The 15,540-nt window shown below is 32.6% G+C and overlaps 1 protein-coding gene across 1 annotated transcript in view; it reads right to left on the bottom strand.

Annotated features, from left to right (window-relative positions):
- The window catches only part of LOC148307899 (neural cell adhesion molecule 2-like), a 151,345-nt gene that overhangs the window by 56,408 nt on the left and 79,397 nt on the right, over positions 1-15,540 (bottom strand). Inside the window, exon 9 of the mRNA XM_088262593.1 lies at positions 4,670-4,829. Within this exon, the coding sequence (XP_088118719.1) occupies positions 4,670-4,829 (160 nt within the window). The remainder of the gene's footprint in view (positions 1-4,669; positions 4,830-15,540) is intronic.

The raw sequence follows: 15,540 nt of genomic DNA, 5'->3' as shown, positions 1-15,540 counted from the left end.
AGCTCATGTTAATTTTAGTGGAAACATTTTCAAGTTGGTATGTACTTTAATTGAAATTCGTCAAATTTTGCGAGCGGTTTGCATTGTTTAGTGAATATAGGCAGTGACTAGGATTTTACTAATTTAGATGCTTTCTACATATAATTTATCAATTTATTTTTCATATATTAGGAATTAAAAACAATATCATAAATTTACAACATTTTGAGTGTGTCCAAATACTTGTTCACAAAATCTGGATTATCTCCAATTACAGGAGTTATTTTCATATTATTTTTTGACATCTCAACAAAGATGAAGAAGAATATGGAAGTCTGGGCATTTACATTCATTTCTAATCACTTAAACAAGCTTATGACGGTCATCAGACCCGTAAATCCCCAGACTTCCATATTCTTCTTTATCTTTGATGAGATGTCAAAAAATAATATGAATATCATAAATTATAAAACAACCTTTTTTAAAGGTGTGTCAACTTGATATTAAACATATATCGCTCACTCCTTTCAAGAACGTCATAAATCAAAAAACCTGATTTTTCAGGAGAACGTTTTTAAAGTTTAAAAATATAACACAATGTATTAAAAATAAATATCAAGCCTGTTATTGAACTTTTTAGTGTGTAACATATCTTTTTAGGTAAAACCTGAAGGTTTTTTCTCCATTTGAAAAATATTAAGGATATTTAAAAAAAATATTAAATAATACCTTTTCTTAAAAATGAAAAAACAACATTTTCTGCCCTGTAGCGGGTAAATATTAAGTTAAAAATATGCTTCTTTTGCTGGGGTAAACTACATTTTCTGGGCATTCCGAAAACATGCACAGTTGAAAATTGACGATTTTCGATTTATGACGTTCTTGAAAGGAGTGAGCGATATGTGAACGTTACACAAGTGTATAAAGTGATAACTTACGCCAACCAAATGCCAGGTCGCAAGTCCTGGGAAGCTCAGACTTCCATCTTCTTTCATAAAATGGGAAGAATGATACATGTTTCATATCAAGTTGAGACACCCTTCAAAACTTATATCTCATCCGTGGGGTGAATAATCCAGAACCAATATGATAATAATATTTTTAAGCAACACTCCTCTAAGAAGTAGTTAAAAGCTTTATTATATTATATAAATATGATTTTAAAATATTGCGTTGAGATGATTTGGATATGTGAAATGAATGGGTGAGGAAGGAGAGGTAAAACCAACAATTGTAGTTAAAAATAGAAGCAGAACAGGACCGATGAAAACTTGGCATGACTTTGTATTTTAAATACTTGAAAGTGGTTAGGTCAAGAGTCGGAATAATAGGCGGGGATGTATGAGGAAATTCATGCAAATGGAAGAGGGTAAGAAATATTTGCAAAGACAGAATTCTCTCTGCCTACCCCTGCGAGGAAGTGGCGGGATAGTAAGTTAGTTATTTGCGAGATGAAGAAAGTAAAACATCTCGGATATTATAATTACGACCGAGCGATTTGTTACATCTGCTATTAGGCTGATTCACTAAACTTTGGTATAAATTAAACCGAGAAAAAAAGAGAATTAACATCCTACTATCAAATCAAGCCATATAATGAATAGAATATATTGAGTACACGCTGAAAATAACTTTTCTATATATTTTATTTCAGGTATTTATATAATTTTCAGTACTTACTGACTCTGTACATGGACATTATGGCATATGTATATATAATTAATTATTATTATTATTTTTTTTTGACATCTCATCAAAGATGAAGAAGAATATGGAAGTCTGGGCATTTACGGGGCTAACGACCGTCATAGGCTGGTTTAAGTGATCACTTTACACACGTGTAACATTCACCAATTCTACCCATTATTGACAACCACACCACTCAAATTCTTGGAAGTTCTGTATATATGAACCAATTTAGAAACTTTGTTCTTGAATCGCTAGAACTTCACTAGAGACATCTATTGGTGAGATATAAATCGAATATAATAGATGTCTCTAGTGAAGTTCTAGTGATTCAAGAACAAGGTTTCTAAATTCGTTCATATATATAGAACTTCCGAGATTTTGAGTAGTGTGGTTGTCAATAATGGGTCGAATTGGTGAATGTTACACGTGTGTAAAGTGATCACTTAAACCAGCCTATGACGGTCGTCAGCCCCGTAAATGCCCAGACTTCCATATTCTTCTTCATCTTTGATGAGATGTTAAAAAATAGTATGAAAATAACTCCTGTAATTGGAGATAATCCAGATTTTGTGAACGAGTATTTGGACACACTCAAAATGTTGTAATGAATAGAATATATTGAGTACACGCTGAAAATAACTTTTCTATATATTTTATTTCAGGTATTTATATAATTTTCAGTACTTACTGACTCTGTACATGGACATTATGGCATATGTATACATAATTAATTATACTGATCGAACGATTTGAAGTAGTTAAACATGTTGTAAATATAACGCATTCATGCTTAGTAAGCATTTACATGTGCGAATGTGACTAGCTCAACGAAACACGCAAGCAATTCATAGGGAAATTAGAAAAAGCAATATTATTTGATGAACGGCTGTACCTACGTATATAACAAAATGCAAAAATTTAAAGCAATATACCTGTTACTGTATAGCAACTGTAAGGTAAGGTTATTATACCAAATACATTTGGTTTCGTTATTGGTATTTTGTCCGCCTCCGTAGTGTAATGGTCAGCACGCTCGGCTACCGTTCTGGAGGTCCCGGGTTCGATTCCCAAGGGGGGTAAAATAAAATATAAGTGATTTATTATTATATTTATTCAATATTACCATGGACTGGTACCTGAAGCGGAGGGCTGATCACCTTTCCTTCATATGTAAACGATCAAGATAACACTGCGTTTATATGACACAGTGCCCTATGCACCATTGGGGTGCGTATAAGGGTTTTATTATTATTATATTATTATTGGTATTATCTCAGCAGATAAACATATATATTTAAATAAGTACATGCGAGCATTTATGGGGCTTGCGGCTTGTCATTATCTGGTTTGAGAGATCACATTACACACTGTATAACATTCACCAGTCTATCCATGTTTGAACAACTGCGTAACTCAAATATCAAATTTTGTTCAGGTACCCTTTGAGAGGTGCGTTTCACATGTCAAATACAATATATGTCTTGATAACTACGCATTGTGGGATTAAATGAAGTGCTTGTGTAGTAATATTTGCACGCGCTCTAAATATTGTTACTGAAAGGTTATTTCTTGTGATTTATCTACAATAAAAAGTATAAATATCTATACCAATTTTAATTTTACATTCAAAAAAATATTAAGTTTATTTTTTTCTCTTTGAAGAAATCTGTTTAAATGATTATTCTTACATTTTTAACTTCTCAACAAAGGTGAAAAAGAATATGGAAGTCTGGATATTTACAGGGCTTTTGAAGTGGCTGGTTAAATGTTCACTTTATACATATGCAACATTCACCATTCAACCCACGGTTGACAACAACACTAGTAAGTTTTTTGAAACTCCTACATATATCATTAATCTCATGACATTATGCATGTGAGTTCCCTAGAGCCATTTATGGTTATGGTCCTGCATCAGGATCTTTCCTACCGGATAATTTTACTTGCTAAATGCTTGCCTAATGGATTATTTTGAATAAAAGCTTTTTAGGTCATAAGCCCTGTTAATACCCAGACTTCCATAGTCTTCTTCATCTACGTTGAGGTGAGGAAAATGTAAAAATAACTCGTAGTGGAGTAACTCAGATTTGTAAACAAGTATTTGGACACACTCAAAATGCTGGGAAGATGAAATATGTTTTCAAGTATTATTTTGGGTTTTATTATTAAATTGGCGTTTGATTGGTAGATTGCCATAATTTATATTTTAAATATTAAAATCAAACACTGATTGTTAGGGTCTAGTAAGTTGTATATTTTATAAAATAAATTAAATAAAAAAAAAATCGTGACAATTGTTTCGCCTTCTTAGGGCATTATCAAACTACAGTAGTTTGATATTACCCTTACAAGGCAAGCAGTTGTCAGGAAAGCTATTTTTTTATTTTTATGTTTGAAAAAATATATGCAACATAGTAGACTCCAAATATCAGTGTTTGATTTTATTGTTTAGAATAATATTTTGGGTCCGATATAATTGCATAATTTGGACTTGTATGATTAATAAAACAAAAAAAAATTCTTAGAAGTTCCTGATTGGCCCACACTAGATTGTACCTCCTATTCTCAACCGTCCGCCTCCGTAGTGTAATGGTCAGCACGCTCGGCTACCATTCTGGAGGTCCCGGGTTCGATTCCCAAGGTGGGTAAAATAAATATAAGTGATTTTTTCACTGTAATATTTATTCAATATTACCATGGACTGGTACCTGAAGCGGAGGGCTAATCACCTTTCCTTCATGTGTAAAAAACGATCAAGATAACACTGCGTTTATATGAAACAGTGCCCTATGCACCATTGGGGTGCGGATAAGGGTTTTATTATTATTATTCTCAACACAGATTTAAATAAAAACATATTTATTTAGGTAAAAGAAACAACAATCCACTCAATAATCTATAAACCTTGTACATAATAAAAACGGAAACAACTTTTTAGGAAAAATGTTTCCTAAAACTTGTTTCCGTTTTCGCCTGGGGAGAAGTGTTACTAGATACTTACATTTGACACGGAGCATGAATTGGTTACTGACAGTTTCTCCTTCTGAGTTAGTAGCGGAGCATGAGTATCTTCCAGCACTGTGCCTCGCCACCCGCTGTAGTACTAAACTCTGGTTACTGCGAACAACGCGGGCTGATACATTGTGGTTCAAGATGACACCCTGTAACAAATTTATTATTAAAATAATACATTAACTATTATAAATTCTTCTTGGCAAAAGAAGGATGAAAGTAGACTGAATGCAGTCGAAATGCGATCTCTCAGAAGAATGTGCGACAAAACGATGTATGATAGATGTACGAATAGTGAAATAAGGAAGGAATGCAAAGCTGAGATAAGCATTATCGATAAAATTAAGAAAGGTGTGTTGAGATGGTTTGGACATGTAGAACGAATGAGTGAGGAAAGAACGGTAAAACAAATTTATGAGGCGAAAGTTAGCGGGAAAAGAAGCAAAGGAAGACCGAGAAAAACATGGCACGATCAGGTATGCCAAATACTTGAAAGTGGTCAGGTTAGGAGTCGTAACAATCGGCGGGTATGTATGAGGAGATGCATGAACGTGGAAGAGGCAAAGAATGTTTGCAAGGACAGAGTGGTGTGGCGCTCTATTCTCTCTGCCTACCCCTGCGGGGAAGCGGCGTGATGGTTAGTTAGTTAGTTTTTAATTCTTCTTCTAATCCTTATCCACACCCAATGGTGAATAGGGCACTGCATCGTATTGACTCAGTAATATCTATTTATTTAACTACAGAATAGAAATAAGTACATTGGCGGACTTATTGCTAAAAAGCAAAATCTTCCAACCAACCAAAAACAGACTTGTGATATTGCTCAAAACGTTTGATATCATATATAGCTGTTTGCAATCAGAGGTAGATAGTACTTGAACATTAAAAAAAACATAAATTACAAATTGATGATAATAAGGAAGGCAAAGGAAAAAGGGAGTTTAGGGAAGGAGGTAGAGGGAAAAACTAAGGGAGAAGGACCTGTTTTCTTGATCGTTAACAGATGAAGGCAAGGTGATCACACCTACGCTTCAGGGACTATAGTCCAGGGTAATATTAAATAAATATTAGAGTGTAAAATCTTTAATATTTATTTTCAACCCCCTGGGAATCGAACCTGGGACCTCCAGCACGGTAGCTAAACACGCTTACCATTACGCCACGGAGGCGGATCAATAAATTACCGAAACTTAAAGACACTTAATGGGGGTGGACAGCAACAAATATGATTTAAGAGTTGAAAAAATTAAAACTTTTTCTCATTTGAAGATTTTAAGTCTTTTGCCCAAGAAAAGGTGAATTTTCATAAATTTCGTGTGGTAAGGTGGTGAAAATATTATCAGTAAAAGATTGCTAGTTCTTTAATTTTGGTTAATTCTAAACATAAGTTACTAGGTAGCTCAGAGTGACTGGTTTCTAGTAGAGACAAATCTAGAATGATGCTTGCCAGACTTTGCGGGCACGGTCATGACATCGGCTATGTTGTTGTCACCACTGCGTCAACAATTTACCCACATTTCTTGCAATTAATAATGTCTAATGCAAGCTAAGTCAACAAAACGTATTTAAAATATCAATTTAAGTAGGTACTGAGGAGTTTTACGTGGTTTCCTCCCAGCAATGAGCAAATGCTGAGAAGTTCCTGATTGGCCCACACTAGATTATCCCTGTTTCCAAGACAGATTCAAATGAAAACATATTTAATTAGCTAGAAGAAACAAAAATCCACTAAATGATCTATAAACCTTGTACATTAAAAGTAAGGTAAATAATAAATGCAATTCCCATCCAAAAAAATAATTATAATAATAGTGGGCCGTTTAAGTCTAAAAAAGTATGAAAAAGGAAAAATGTGTGTTTATTAAAAATAATAAAAAAGGCTGCGAAAATGATAAGAAGTACATTGTAATTAGGATTTAAAAAAAGGCTACTAATAGTGCGTAGGTTGTAACCGCTTTACTTACTATGTTAATAAATTAAATAAATATAAATGGATATAGCGAGATAATGTATAATGATATGTAGATAACTATATCCGACACGAAGGGTCCTGAAAAGGGCTTAGTAAGCACGCCGGCAATGGGAGCTAGGCGCAACATCACCATTAATTTGACTGTCCGAAGTTCTGACTCCCAAGTCGCACGTTCAACTCGCATTTTTCACATGAACCACAACACGTTGCACGCAAAGGAACTCAATGTAATGTATCTCATATACAGTATCTTTAACAAGCAACTAAGTAAAATCCAATTCATACATGCCGTGCACAAACTAATATCTACAAAATACATGACGTTGACACTCGAGAGAGAATCACGCACAATATCACCTTCTTTCTCCTTTATACTATTTGAGTTAAAAAATCTGGATTCGATTCGTAATCATAAATCTCCCGAATAAAACTTTTTCTGTCTTTTCAAAAGCTGACATTTGATGACTCATAGTTATCGTTTTAATAAATTAATAATTCCGAGTGATCCCTGTACTTTAAATGTTTTATGAAATAAGTAAATACGAGAATTATACGTGTTCACAAAGAAGACGTACGCCTTACGTCATTTTGAGTAATGATTGTTTTATTATTCCGTCTAGCAGTGACAGCATTATATAAAACGCATAAACACATACGTAACGCATAAACACAAAGAGGAATGTCTTCCGAAAGTACCGACGTAATATATGAAGATGTTTAATAATGTGAAGTACGAAATGTGTTTATCATTTTAATTAATACGCGCATATTAATTAATATCATAAACAAGTTTCAAAGCGTAATAAAACTTTAACGGTTTGTCATATTATGCGTAGAAGCGTAGCGCTAAAATCAAGTTGTAATACACGAGACGACGGAAACCGCACACTTAGGAGATTGCGAGTTCGGCTTTCTGGATATTGTGAAACGGCTTTATCAGCATCTTCGATATCGGGAATATAAGGGTATCAATATAAACCGCAAAATCTTAGGTCAAAATATTCGAGATCCGCCCTATTGGATTTGATTAGACGGCGGGAGAGGCGTATCTACGTAGCAAAAGCAATTTCCTCGCGCATGTTCCGCCGCCGACGGTTCTGGGGACGGCTCCGGCAATCGGAGAAAAACCCCCCGAAACATTATGTGGGCACATTCTTTTGCCGTGACAATTTCGCGAGGGAAGCGGGGCATACTGTGTAAAGAGGAAATGAAGAAACGGAAATGGACTCTTTTGTATAGTATACAAATTGTACAAAGGCAAAAAACGCCGGCGGGTATTCAATGCCGCACTAAGTGTGTACTGTGTATAGTGTGTGTGTACCCACCGCCCCGCTGGCCCGCGTACGTGTGCGCCGTGCGGCCGTACACAGACGCGACTCGCGTAAAGGTGCGGGCTAATCCCGGATTCTCGCACGACTCGGAAATTTCTACGTCGGGCTTTTAATTTTTGATGAGGCGTTTTTCGCTCAGATTTTTTGACTTCGCTCGAGAGATTTGGCAGCATATTTTTTCATTTCATACTTCGAGAAGGATCGAGTAAGAACATTTGGTCTCGAATACGAAACTCTGATTTGAATAAATATGGGGAATTATAAATGGTTAAAAATAATTTGGAAAATGTCCACGTAAAAAATGTATGTTATCCACATGTTATGAATTAGAATTTCTTTGAAGATGTGACATTAAAACAATGTTTTTTTTTATACATCTCTCAAGATAAATAGCTGTTGTAGAAACCTCTAACGAATAACAGGAAAATCTAGAATAACAATACATTTGTCTAATCAAACGTCAGCTTCGCAAGAAAACGTAGACGCTACAGAGACAATCTTACACAGCTTTCACATTAAATAAATTAAATTGTAGTTTTCCCCCGCGACAATATCTGAGGACTCGGTTGTCAGTTCAAGATTGAGAAAGCTTATGAGAATAATTGGTTCCGACCGGGAAAACGTTTTGTAATGAACGTACTACTAGGTACTCCCTCTACAGAATATGGTACACAATACACGTCGCCTTGGTGGGCAACCACACTGGCTCCTTTGTATGGCCCTGGCTCACTTTGGTGAAACCCGCGCAAAAGAGTATTGCAAAAACCAAAACATTTATATTACGACGGTGTGTTTGATTGATACCTTTTTACGAGGGTTCTTTAAAATGTAAAATTCCGCTTACTTTAGCCTTGCCCCGATGCTTTATGCCTTCCTGGCTTTAAAATTAGGTCTCTTTGTCCACAAAATAATTATTTTCTTATATCTGTAATAAATTGTAGGTTTTTAATTAATTCACCTATTACGTCAACATAACAAAGCTTTCATTATAATTTTCATCGTAAGTATAATACGAAAATCACATCCTATACATAATGTATTATATTTATATAATTCTCCTATTAAATTATTATTCAAACAAAATTCTTGCAAAATTTAATTAATCTATATTGAGGGTGATCCAAAGAACGTAATATTATATTTCTATCATCTTTAGGAAAGTGAATATTTTAATATTCAATATAATTAATTTAAAAAAATTTTATTGGCTTTTTAAAAAAAAATTAATAATGATATAATGTAAAATGAAATTAGTACTCAAGCATACTAAATATTCCAATTTAAATTAATTTATTAGTCGATTAATATCGGAAACTGTTATTTTTTAACATCTCATCAAAGATGAAGAAGAATATGGAAGTCTAGGGATTTACGGGGCTGACAACCGTCATAGGCTGGTTTAAGTGATCACTTAACACGCGTGTAACATTCACCTATTCTATCCATTATTAACAACCACAATTCTCAAATTCTTGGAAGTTCTATATATATATGAACCAATTTTGAAATATTGTTCTTGAATCACTAGAACTTCACTAGAGACATCTATTAGTGAGATGAAAAGAAGCTTTTTATTGAGCAGAAACTCTTTTATTAGTGTGTGAGGTCTGTTAAAGTTTCAGGTAGGCACCGTGGCGTAGTTGGGTAGACGCTCTACTGCGAAACTGACTTCGCGAATTCGATTCACGCCAATTGCAAAATGAATTCAAGAAAGATTTATTTCCGATTGGTCTGGGTGTTTGTGATTCATTTACCCTCCTTATTCTTACTATCCTACATGCAGAAGAGCCTCTTATTCTGAAAAAGGTTATTCCTGAAAAATAAAAAAGTAATGTTTTTTTTTTCAGAAAAAATATAAATTTATGCTCGAGAATTGAAATTTCACTTTCTTATTGTGAACACCTTTATAAAATTTAGAAAAGTGTGAAGAGATGTTTGGGCATGTGAATCGAATAAGTGAAGAATAAATAGTAAAACAAAATTATGAGGTGAATGTGTTTAGTGATATAAGCAGAGGAAGACTGAGGAAAACTTGGCATGATTAAGTATTTTAAATACTTCAAAGTGACCATATCAGAAGTCGGAATATGGTGCGAATGTATAATAAAATGTAACGCGTATATGTAGAAGAGGCGAAGATTATTTGCAAAGATAGATTGATGAGTCGTTCTATTCTCTCTGCCTACCCCTACGAGGAAGCGGCGTGATGGTTAGTTAGTTATGATGCACATTACTTACTACTTCAGCAAGAATTTTGGTAACAGTGTATTTGAAATTTTCTTTATTATTTTAAAATAGATTGTGCATCTCCTAGCTATTAATGAACATAAATGTGAACTAGAAGTTTCATCATGGGTTTTATTTACTCATTTGATTATATTTTGACATGCATTTACATAATTCATTGGTACAGATGTTACTCTATTGAATGAATTATTTTTAAATTGAATGGATATAGAAAAAAGAATTTACTGCATTGGAAGACACAATTACACATTTTTCCCATTGCAACTGAGTGCTATATCGTGTTAGTAAACCTTCTACCTACAGTGCAGCGTTCTGCATGCTTTATATAGATTGATACTTTTTAAATGTTTTAAACACACACGTAAATTGTCACATACACACACATATTCGATGACTCGCCCATTCGAGTTGAAAATCTTATCCTCATCTCATCATGTCTTGAAATATTTTTCTCCTGACTTGACCACTTTCGAGTATTTGAAACACTTGGTCATGTTAAATTTTTTTTCAGTCTTCCTCTGCTTTTATTTTCAACCATATTCGCCTCGCGTGTTTATTTAACCGTTCTTTTTTCACTCATTCTCATCTTTCTGAACCAATTATATCAACTTCAGCATATGGCAAATTGAAGATTTTTGACTAATCTCTTTATCTCAACTCGAGCTGGATGTGAAATGGCTGTATGCATAACACAACCTTTGTTGTGAAATTATTTCGTACTTCTGAATAGAGTATCATGTTTATCGTTTTCAATAATATAGCACATTTTTAAATCAATAAAAACAGCCGTCTCTTAAGACGCACGAAGTACTTAAAAATTAATATTATTTTTCATTTTGCGGCGCCTAAATTCAATAAAAAAAGGTATTGTGGAATACCGAAGACTTCAAATAAAAACAAGGGAAACATTGAATTATCAATTTGTATCATTTCTATTATACTCAGGTTACAAATTTATTCTAACGAACGTAATATTAAATAATGAAACATTCGCAAATTCTATCTTAAATATTGTTTTTGTATATAAAATCGATACTCTTGTGAAAATGCTTTTAACGTTTTTCTTTTGTTAAAGAGAACCTCTTGAAAATGAAAATTATTTTATTTTTTGTTTTATTTTCTTTCAAACTAACAAAAAGAGAAGGTAAATAAAAATTTGTTATGAAAATAAAAACTTTTACTCACTTTACTTTAAAAAAAAGTTTTTTTTTAAAAATATTTTATTTATTTTTAATTCTGTTACAATATCATCCTGATACTTTGTATTGCTGAGTGTTAGATTTATACAACTTTATCTCTGTTTTGTATCTGATCACATAATAATTAAATAAAGACGCTGTTTGAAAAATAAGAGATTACTTCAAATAACAGGATCTCAAGGTTTTTTGTACCCCCTAGAATATCTCTCCAGAACCTTCAATTTAAATCGATGAATAAAATTGTCTTTGTGACATAAATATGTCACTTAGCTAGTTAAAGTATACATACAACAAGCAAACAATTTGGTGTTTTGAATAATAGTAATCACTTAACAATTCTACAGTCAAAATAAATCAAAACTCATTTTATTTGTATATGTATTTTTCGAACAAAAATAAATATGATATAATGATGATATTTTATTCAAAAGATTACGCCATGTGCCGTACTGTTGAATATAATATCATGAAAAATAATGTAGAGATTGAAAATATTATTTTGGACAGTTGTATTAATGATTCGTCATTTTTTACCACTACATTTTTGTACCAAAACTCCTTATTAGGGGTAATTTAACCAAACAGAACGTGGAGGTAATGGTCTCGACTTAGTTCTGACCAGTGAGGAAATTTGTTCCTTCAGTAAAAGGCCAATCAATCATATTCTGGGTGAAACGTTTCACAACACGGCTATCGTAAGTATACGGTACCTAGTATAAATGTCATGGTGATATTCTTCGTAAAAGGAAAATATTAATAGGAAAGTACACTGGAAACTGGACAGTGTATTTCCTTGTGAATTAAGTGAAGAGAATTCACAATTTTATATCTATACATAATATGATACTACTAGATCAATACGTTAAATAAATGAATAATACATCAAAGAATCAGCAGGTTTTATTGTTTGATATCTAGAAAAGCATTAGTGTTCAAATACAGTAGATTACATACTTACTATTTGTTTTACGAAGAAAAGCCTCGAGAATTCACAATTTTATATATCGGTTCAAATTAAAAATGATTTATTTTCCATCGTATCTTAAATATTAGAAAACGCATTTTGTGATAGTTTATTTTAATGTCGTTCAGAAAAATGTCATGTTGGTATATTTTTAAAAACTGGTTTGATGTATGGAGTGTGGTTTCTAATTAAAATACCAAGGTTATAAATATTTATTTTTAAAGCACCCTAGTGAAGAATTGAATTTATTTTTACGGTTTATTTTTCTACACATAAATGTCAAGGTCCTTCAGATACCAGAGGGCTCCTTCAGGCAGGTTTTCTCTTTTAGAAAAACGAACATTTATTCATATGTTCATCTTTATCTGCAAGGGATATTTCCTATAATGTTGTATGTCAGATGAAAATAAATTCGTTACGTTTGATATATCGGAGTACTACCCCATTAATTCAAAATAATGTAAATTTGTAAATTTTGATTTATTGATGTATATATGAACATAAATTATTACTAAAAATACTAAAGTGTCCTTTTTTTTCTCACGAACACGTCGCTACATTTATTTAAAAGAATATTTTTGTTTTTCAAGTAGCGAATCTGACGTTTTTTTGGGCATATTTTTTGAGGTGTGAGCATTATCACTGCACAGTTAAAATTTGCTATTACGTTGATAAAAACAAATACGTGTGAATTTTGTAGGAAAGTATTGTGTAGTAGAAAAATCAACAATAATTATAGTGTCATATAGTGTCATAATTATACATAGTATCAAATTAACGTTAACATCATAGTATCAAATAAACAAATTAACGTTAACAATTAACGTTAACAAAAAAAACTTAAAATAAAGCATTTCAATAATAAACAATAAAATATTTATTTATTATTAGAAGAAAAAGTTTATTTTTTAACGTACAATATTAATTATTAAGAAAAGGTAAAGGCAGTCTTTGTTATTTTAGTTGTGAAATTAATCGTTAAAAACAAAATTTAAAGTGCTGGTAAACACTAACTGTTATTAAATGAAAGCAGGTATACACATGTTTCAGCATTATACATATGTCGTAAAACTAGCGTTTGCTTTCAGAAATGACCTTGAAGTGGTTTCAAATATTACAGTCCCCGAAAACTGAGTGCTCAAAAAATCAATCTAGCTAAAAAGTACCAAGAAATAATGGAAAATAATTCAGATAAGAATCTCGCATTATGAAAACCGCTTGAAACACAAAAATTGCTAAAGTATGTCGTTACTTGCACCCGCGCAGCGCTCCACGCACCGTGTGTCGCATAGTCGACTGATTTTGCCTTTTTCTTTTTAAATTTTCTTTGAAATTAGTGTTCTATTTTGATGTTGGAACGGGAATTTTGGATTCTTTTTCATAAGGGTCTTTTAATTGATTTCACATGGAAAATATTCCTGGTGAATTCCTTTGATATATAATATTATTGGTAAACAATGCTGCATATATTAAAAAAATCATTTGTCGAGGTTTTTAAATGATAAAAATAAATATTTCACGGAAAATAATAAATATATTCGATTTTGTATAGTAAACAAAGTAAGGTAAGGGTTATTAAGCTTCATAGAATAAGAAATATAGGAAGAATTGTACGAAAACTAAAGTGAAATATAATATATTTAAAAAAACTACAATGCATAACTGTACTCGTACTAGTTCATAAGTAGAATGGGTTACATGAATATACTCAATCACAAGGGTATATGAGTACCTACATAATTAAATATAATCCTGTACTTAATAGCTATCATATAATTAAAATGTAACTTTGTTTTAAAACCACTATGAATATTTTATTTTAACTTAATTATAATGTCTACCGGTTTCGAAGCTAACCGCTTCTTTATCAAGACTGATGATAGTATTAATCAGTCTTTATAAAGAAGAATTAAATTATAATAACAAATTTAAAGTGATTTTAAAACGAAGTTATATTTTAATTATAAAATAAAAAATCACAAAGTTAGTTCTTCAAATATAAATTATATAATAGCTATCAATTGAATATGTATCCTTGAAACGTATATTTTTTTAAAATATATTTAGGATAAACAGGGGTACTTATTATCGAAACTCCTACAAATAAAGGCATTACTTATTACATACTAGCTGTATCCAGCAACGCGTTGCTGTGGCTCAGTTTAGTCAAATGAAAAACAAAGAAAAGTGAAAGTAGACATTCTTATATGTTTGATTTCGTAAAGCTTGAAGGTTTATAATATTTAAACAACCGTCAAGAATCACCCTGTCCGCCATGAGCTATGTCTACCATTGGTGGTGTAGATGTTACGTTCGACAGATGGCGCAGCCATTTCAGTCAAAAATTCCCCCGCATTCAAATGCAACGTTGCGTCGAAATGTCAAATCAATGGCTAAGAATTTAAAACAAACCACCATTTACATTTTTATTTATATACATAGATAGATAAAAACATGTGCGTGTTCAAAAGAAATATTTTGACAAAATTTCAAAGCAATCGGTGAAAACATCAGAAGATTCAAGATATTGAGTTAACGAATATTTACATTTTTATTCATTAATATGTGTATTACTAAACCATATCCGCTCCCTAGGTGGAGCATATGGAGTCCACAAACTGTCTCCAGGCTTTTCTGTCGGCTGCCAGCTCCCTTGCATCCTCCCAAGTCAGATCCGCGTCCCGAAGTTCTGACGAGAACTGCCGACGAATTGTCAGCCTGATGCCTTGTAAAAGAGGCAAGCTTGATTAAGGCTCTCGGGAGGCATGCGGAGTACACGGCCAAGCCAACTGAATCACCTTTTCTTGACGACAGTTGTGACCAAGATTTGCTGCGTCCTAAGCCTTATCTCTTCATTCCTCAAAAGTCAAACCACCGCACGCCTAAAATTCTCCGCAAACACCTATTCTCAAAGCTTAGTACACAGCTGCTCTGGGCCCTTGTAAGGTAATATGTGTATACGAGTATTATCTAATATTAAACAGATCACAATAAAAATTAAAGCACTCAATTTTTTTTGAAAGTCTATTACAGACGCAAAAAATTACCAGAATCATCAAAAGTGTTTTAATTTGAATTCCAGAAATACGTAATAAAATTTTACGAAATAAATGCCAATTCAATAAATAATTAATTTCAAGGAAACCA

This window comes from Brachycentrus maculatus, unplaced genomic scaffold, assembly GCF_059751285.1.
Source record: "Brachycentrus maculatus isolate JH-2025_06_01 unplaced genomic scaffold, ASM5975128v1 h1tg000185l, whole genome shotgun sequence".
NCBI lineage: Eukaryota > Metazoa > Arthropoda > Insecta > Trichoptera > Brachycentridae > Brachycentrus > Brachycentrus maculatus.
The sequence above is the reverse complement of the archived record's forward strand: the minus strand, read 5'-3'. Positions and strand labels throughout refer to the sequence as shown.